This window comes from Penaeus vannamei, chromosome 7 (genome assembly GCF_042767895.1).
Source record: "Penaeus vannamei isolate JL-2024 chromosome 7, ASM4276789v1, whole genome shotgun sequence".
NCBI classification, from domain to species: Eukaryota; Metazoa; Arthropoda; class Malacostraca; order Decapoda; family Penaeidae; genus Penaeus; species Penaeus vannamei.
Genome location: NC_091555.1, coordinates 42,948,493 through 42,955,992, shown reverse-complemented (window position 1 = coordinate 42,955,992; position 7,500 = coordinate 42,948,493). Strand labels below are relative to the sequence as shown.

Genomic DNA, 7,500 nt, shown 5'->3' with positions numbered 1-7,500 from the left:
CTTCAAAACTCTGATCACTCGAGCCTGTGACTTGTGTAGCAGCTGGACAGCCTTTCCTGGTGAAATAATTTTTCTTAAAGAATTCTGTGTTACTAATGGGTGCCAGTTGACTGATAAAATTACCAACACTTTCCTCTGTGAAATATTTTCTGACCTACCGTATATGGGTAGTTTAGGTTTTAAAATCAAGAAACAAGTAATTGTTATAAAAGAATTACCTACAATAGAAATAAGGACAAAATGAAAGAAATAAAAGCGAAGAGGATGATGACACTGAGTGATAATGCTGAGAATGCCATAGATATCGTATATAGTGAACTAGATTTTCAATAAGATAATTATATTGTTTGATATATATCCTAGTGCCGTCTTTTCCAACGATTACTGCAAACGCGACACCGCTGGCGCGACAGGAATCGAGTAGGTGGTAAACACTTATCGAGATGCCAGATGCATTTTCCCTACAGCAGTTCATTTCATGCATATTCTTACTCTCATTGGACATCAGTAATACAACACAACCCATCATAAGATATCAAAAGATAATATATTCCAAAGTGCTGTGTTCCAGTCGAAAAAATATCCAGTATACCAAAACAATTAACTGTCAACCGCGGCCATTCCTATTACATCCCACAAGTAGGCGGAGCTTAGCAACGTGTCTCGCCTCCGATCACGTGACGGTTTATTGGCGTCGCGGTTCGTCGCGCGACACCCTGATTGCCGCCGAGAAGATGGCATAGGTTTTTTTTTTAATAAAGCCGTATGAAAATCTAGAAATCAAAATAGATTATGAAAAGAGTAAATGTTTGGTCAAGAAATCTCCGGATGACTCGGGCAATATTTGGATTAGAATATATTTGATGACTTTTGTATAAAAAAGATGGGATAATCTAGATTGGTTGAACATATAACCAAGATGTAACAGATTATCACCTTTGACTGACATGCTCTCTGAATCTCCAATACTGATGGCCTAACTATGAATTGCAGTTGATAGCATGGAGATAAGCATTGCAATAGGTGAATATACAGTTTCAGCTGGAATCTTGAAAGCACTAGCAAGACAAAGCAAGAAAAGGGTTTTGGTAATACTGAACAAGATATGTATGCAACGTCCCAGATACTTCGTTAGCTTCGGTAATTATAACTTTATCTATGAAACCAACGACTAAAAAATGCAATGAACACAGAACAATTTATGTCATATGCTACTACACATCTTGTTGCAAGTTATCATGATGATTATTATAACGACATTGACAAAGGCTGTTTCGGATTTAGAAGCAGAACTAGAACTTCGTGCTTCTACTTCACTATGAAAAAAAAATTCGACAAATGTTCAACAGAAAGAGATTGCCCACCTCCTCAACATATATAATCTGGGAAAATAAAAATACAAACCAATGAAAAATCTCTAAGGAAACCAGAAAGTGGATGAAAGATGAATAAAAAGACAATACTATTGACTCAAATCAAGAGGAGAGTACGGCAAGGTTGCATAGCATCACCTGGTGTAATGAACAGGTACAGTGAAGGGATATTCCGAGAGTGTAATCAACAGGCCAATATAATTTCAGTCGGTGGCGTGAAAATTACTTAATAATACATATATTATTATTATTATTACTATTATTATTATCATTTTTATTATTATTATCATTATTATCATTGTTATTATTATCATTGTAAGCTATATAAAGAGCCACACTGAAAAAGATATTTACCAACACAGGTGTCAGGGCAGGTCAAGATACATCTAAGAAAGAATAAAAGAATAGAAAGTCAGTTATTCACGCAAGAAAAACATATTAGCTATCTTTTAAACTTATCAAGAACTTACAATCTTTGAAGACAATCGATTCCAAAGCCTACAAATGGCAGTAAAAAAAACATCTATAAAACTGACTTGTAGACGATCGACTTACATCAAATGTCATTGAGTTGAGGATTTAGTTCCGAGGATTTAATGCTGACAGGGATTAAGAATGATGAGAGTTTGGAATTATGACACGAAAATAATGCATAAAAGATGTAATCTGGTATTTTAGGACAAATCAATTGTAAACAGTTTTATGTAGGGAAAGCTGAAGGTGACATAGGTATAGAACAAGTATACATGTCGTATTGTTTACGTATACAGGCATAAATGATGGCGATAAATGCAAATGGAAGATCGTAAAGAAAAGAAAAAGAAGGAAAAAGAACGGGAAAGAATTTTGTTTCACTGAGATGTAATAAAATCAAAATCAAAATTGTTTCTGACAGACTTTATTTGGTTATAAAATTACAACTGGTTTTAATTTAACAGATTTGGACAGTGACTAACACAAAAAAGCAACTTTTGTACTCCTTTCCTTTTCCACTCCTCCGTTGCCCTCTCATTACACCTCATGACCGCCACAACAGATTCATGGCAGATAGTTCATGACAGTGTCCATGAGCTGGGCACGATCGAGGGGGCACATGGGGAAGGCCGTGGCACACTCCCCTCCCTCCTGTCCGAAGTCCTTGGCACTCCGGTATTGTGACGTGGCACTCCCAGAGGGCAGCACTCCCTCGCCGGGTTTCACGACGGGCCTGGAGGAAATGAGCGAAGACATGAAGGAACGAAGATATGTGCAAAAAAATAAGAAATAAAAAAGAAATAAACAGATAATCAAAATGCATAAATCAAACAATTAATAAATATGTACGTATAACAGAAATAAGAAACATGTATATAAAAACAAATGAAAAGATATATATATATAATGATCGATTATCAAGAAACAAAATGGAAATGACATTTCGAGAAAAAAAAATCATCAGATAATTACACAACGAAAATTACTCTTTACTCGACTGATATATCTTTTGCCTGGAAAGGAGTCTGTTTTGACATCGAAATATCTATTTTGCTTGTATATTTGCTTGATTATATATAGACCAAAAACATAAATTGTGAAGCGTTTAAAATTCTATAAGACGAGAGCAAAGGAGGATAGCAAAAGGTATAAGATAAACAATAACTTTTAGAGAAAGAAACATAATAACAATAAAGAAATAAAGAAAGTTAGCAAGTTCAGCCAGAGTAAAAAGAATAAAGAATTAAATTTCCCGATTTGATATTTTAACTGAATTCGTTCTAGCAGGAGGAGGAGGAGAAGGCGCAGAAGGGGGAGAAGAAGGCACAGAAGGAGGAGAAGGCGCAGAAGGAGGAGAAGACGGCACAGAAGGAGTAGAAGAAGACGCAGAAGGGGGGAGAAGAAGGCGCAGAAGGAGGAGGAGAAGGCGCAGAAGGAGAAGAAGGCGCAGAAGGAGGAGGAGAAAGCGCAGAAGGAGGAGAAGAAGGCGCAGAAGGAGGAGAAGGCGCAGAAGGAGGAGAAGGCACAGAAGGAGGAAGATAAGGCGCAGAAGGAGGAGAAGAAGACGCAGAAGGGGGGAGAAGAAGGCGCAGAAGGAGGAGGAGAAGGAGCAGAAGGAGGAGAAGGAGCAGAAGGAGGAGAAGAAGGCGCAGAAGGAGGAGAAGAAGGCGCAGGAGGAGAAGAGGGCGCAGAAGGAGGAGAAGAAGGCGCAGAAGGAGGAGAAGAGGGCGCAGAAGGAGGAGAAGAAGGCACAGAAGGAGGAGAAGACGGCACAGAAGGAGTAGAAGAAGACGCAGAAGGGGGGAGAAGAAGGCGCAGAAGGAGGAGGAGAAGGAGCAGAAGGAGGAGAAGGAGCAGAAGGAGGAGAAGAAGGCGCAGAAGGAGGAGAAGAAGGCGCAGAAGGAGGAGAAGAGGGCGCAGAAGGAGGAGAAGAAGGCGCAGAAGGAGGAGAAGAGGGCGCAGAAGGAGGAGAAGAAGACGCAGAAGGAGGAGAAGAAGGCGCAGAAGGAGGAGAAAAAGGCGCAGAAGGAGTAGAAGAAAGCGCAGAAGGAGGAGAAGGTCCAGAAGGGGGAGGAGAAGGCACAGAAGGAGGAGAAGAAGGCGCAGAAGGAGGATAAGAAGGCGCAGAAGGAGGAGAAGAAGACGCAGAAGGAGGAGAAGAAGGCGCAGAAGGAGTCCTTACCCGACGAGGTGCAGGATGGACAGCTCCTCGACGGTGAGCTCCTCCTCAGGCGTCGCCCCGAGCTCGCACATGAGCCGCATCCCGCAGCCGGTCACGTCCTCCTGCCGGATCAGCGCCATCAGGTTGTCCAGCGCCTCCGAGTCCTCCTCCACCGAGCGACGCCGACGGTGGTAGCCCCCGTAGCCCCCGTGGTGCCCGTAGCCCCCCCCGTGGTGTCCGTAGCCCCCTCCGTGGTGTCCTCGGTAGCCCCCCTTGTTCCCCCCGCGGTTCCTGCTCCCGAAGGCGGCGGCGGCGAGCCCGAGGCCCACGGCGCCGGCGAGGGCGGCCGCCCCCAGGCCCGCGCCCAGGCCCAGCCCCAGGCCCCCGACGGCGACGGTGGTGGTGGTGGTCATGGTGTGGCTGGGGGGGGGGGGGAGAGGAGAGAGAGGGAGTGAGAGAGAGAGAGAGAGAGAGAAAGAGAGAGAGAGAGAGAGAGAGAGAGAGGGGGGGGGGGGGTGCGGGAGAGAGAGAGAGGGAGAGGGATGGAAAAAGAAAGAAAGTGATAAAAGGGAGAGAGGGAAAAGAACGAGGTTTGAGAGCCAGAAGATAAAGGAAAGTGAAAGAGAGGAAATAGAGAAGAATTAGACGGAAGGAAAGAGGGAAACAGATAAAGAAAAAAAAGAAAAGGTTCGAAGGAGAGGAAGAAAGGGAAAAAAAGGAAGAGAAAAGAAAGAAGAATGGGGAAAATTAAGAAAATAAATTAAACTAGAAACAAAAAACACGTACATCTAAATAAGCAATAAATTTAGGACGAAAAAGCCAATAAACTGAACTTAGAGATTCGATAAATTTAAGGACATGAACAACAACAACAAAAAAACAAAAATCATAAAAACAAACAAACGAAATAAAACATAAATCAACTGTTCACCGAATTTTAAACAAGATCATTTTTTTTCTTTTTTCTTCGTTCACAAAACATTTTTTCGGTTGAAAGTGAACGCAATGATTTTCTACTTTTCCGTTTCGTTCTGCTTCGTTGAATTTAAACGGAGCTTTTATTTTTTATTTTTTATTTTCTTTTATCGTGACAATGGCATGTAATTAATTCTCACTAAAGAGAGAGCAGTTACCCCCCCCCCACCATAGAACTAATGATAACCCCCCCCCCCCAAAAAAAAAGACCAAAAATGAAAAAATATATATTCTTTTATATACCAAGATTCTTATTTCAAAAAAAAGTTCATCATTAAGAAAAAATATCCAAAAAATAATTCCATATATCACATTTGATAGAAAAAAAATTGATCAATGAAAAAAAATCACATTTCATAAAAAAAAAGAATCCAAAAAAATTAATTGTTGATCATTAAAAAAAAAACACATAAAAAAATAATAATAATTGATCGTTAAAAAAAAGATAATTATTTGCGAGTCTCACCAGCGAACGGCGCTAGAACTTGAGAGATGCTTCGAGGGTGAACTCCGAGCCCGAACTGTGCCTAAAAGCCCCACGCCCGCCGCCTTATATACGCCCACGCGAGCCTCAGAATCTCCGGCGCGGGATCGAAATCGCTGTCACTTTAGCGCCGGTGTTCCTTCCTTCCTTCCTTCTTTCGCTTCTTCTCTTCCTTCTTTCGCTTCTTCTCTTCCTTCTTTCGCTTCTTCTTTTCTTTCTTTCGCTTCTTCTCTTCCTTCTTTCGCTTCTTCTCTTCCTTCTTTCGCTTCTTCTCTTCCTTCTTTTGTTCGTTCGTTCTTTCGCCTTTCCGTTATTTTTTTTTTCTTTCCGTTTGTTCGCCTTTTCTATTTTTTGTTTTTTTTCTTTCTTTTGGCTTCTTTTTTTGTCTTTCTTATCCTATTTTCGTCTTTACTTTTTTTTCGTCTTTACTTTCTTTTGTTTTCTCCTTCTTTCGTCTTTACTTTCTTTTGTTTTCTCCTTCTTTCGTCTTTTCATTTTTTTTCCTTTTTTCGTCTTTTCATTTTTTTTCCTTCTTTCGCCTTTCCGTTCAATCGCTTTTTCGTTCTTTCGGATTCTTCTTTTTTCTTTCTTTTCCTTCTTTCGTCGTTTCTTTTTTGTGTCTTTTCTTTCTTTCTTCTTTTCGTTTTTTCTTTCTTTCATCTTTTCGTTCTTTTGTCTTTCTTTTTCTTCTTTCTTCTTTTCGTTTTTTCTTTCTTTCATCTTTTCGTTCTTTTGTCTTTCTTTTTCTTCTTTCGTCTTTACTTTCTTTTGTTTTCTCCTCCTTTCTTCTTTTCGTTTTTTTTTTTTTTTTTGGGGGGGGGGGTCCTTTCTTTCGTCTTTTCGTTTTTTTTTTTTGTCTTTTCTTTCTTTTTGCTTCTTCCTTGGTCTTTCTTTTCCTTTTTTCATTTCTTTTTTTTATTTTCTCCTTCTTTTGTTTTCTCCTTCTTCGTCTCTTCTTTCTTTCGTCTTCTCCTTCCTCTTTCGTGTGTTCCCTCTTTTGTCTTCTCCTTCTTTCGTCTTCTTCTTCCTCTTTCGTCTTTTCCTTCTTTCGTCTTCTCCTTCTTTCGTTTTCTTCTTCTTTCGCCTTCTCTTTCTTTTGTCTTCCCCTTCCTCTTTCGTCTTTTCCTTCTTTCGTTTTTTCTTCTTTTGTCTTCTTCCTTCTCTTCTTTCTTTCGTTCGGGTTCGTTTTTTTTTTTTTTCTTTTTGTTATATGTTCTTAACATTTCCCTTTTTGTTGATATTTCTTGTTTTCTCATTTTTCCTTTCTTTCTCTGTCATTTCTTCCTCTCTATTTTCTTTTCTTCTTTCCTTTTCCCTTATTTCTTTTCATGTTTCCCTCTTCTTTGCTTCAGACTCACCCTTCCTTTATCTTATTTCTCCGTCTTCTCCGTCTCTCAATTTCTCTTTCCTCTTCTTTCTTGTTATTTTTCTCATTTTTTCCGTCTCTCTTCCTTTCTTTTTTCTCCTTTTTTGACTTATTTTTGTCTTTTCTATGTTTCTTTTCCTTTTCATTCTTCTTTGATATATCTCGTTTTTTTCCACTTTTTCTTATTTTTGATTCTACATTTTCGCTTCATTAATTCCTCTTTCTTATTCCTCTTTCATCTCCTCCCTCTTTTTTCTTTCTCCCTCTTTTCATCTCTTCTTTTTCTCCATCCATTTTCTTCCCTCCTATCTTTTCCCTCTTCTTCCCTCCTATCTCCCACCCTCCTCCTATTTTCTTCCTTCATCCCCCACTCCCTCCCTCCCCTCCCCTCCCCTCTTCCATTCTACCTTCCAGCCTCCTGCTTTCTTCTCCCCTCCCCACTCCCCTCTCCTCCCCTCCCTTCCCTGCTACTTTCCCCTCCTCCCTCCCCATCCTTCCCCTCCTCCCTCCCTCCCCTCCCCTCTTCCCTCCTACCTTCCAGTCTCCTCCTTTCTCCTTCCCTCCTACCCCACCCCACTCCCTCCCCTCCCTTCTATAGGCCTACACCTTCCCCTCCACCTCCCCTCCCCTCCATAGGCCTACACCTTCCCCTCCACCTCCCCTCCCC

General features: G+C 40.8%; 1 protein-coding gene across 1 annotated transcript; it reads right to left on the bottom strand.

The window, feature by feature from the left end:
• Positions 1-2,271: 2,271 nt before the first annotated feature.
• Positions 2,272-5,505, bottom strand: LOC138862096 (uncharacterized). Its single transcript, XM_070123250.1, has 3 exons — positions 5,450-5,505; positions 4,030-4,428; positions 2,272-2,580 (listed from the first exon to the last, which is right to left on the bottom strand). Exons 2-3 carry the CDS (start codon positions 4,419-4,421, stop codon positions 2,412-2,414), a joined length of 561 nt encoding a protein of 186 aa, XP_069979351.1. The 5' UTR covers positions 4,422-4,428; positions 5,450-5,505; the 3' UTR covers positions 2,272-2,411.
• Positions 5,506-7,500: the final 1,995 nt, after the last annotated feature.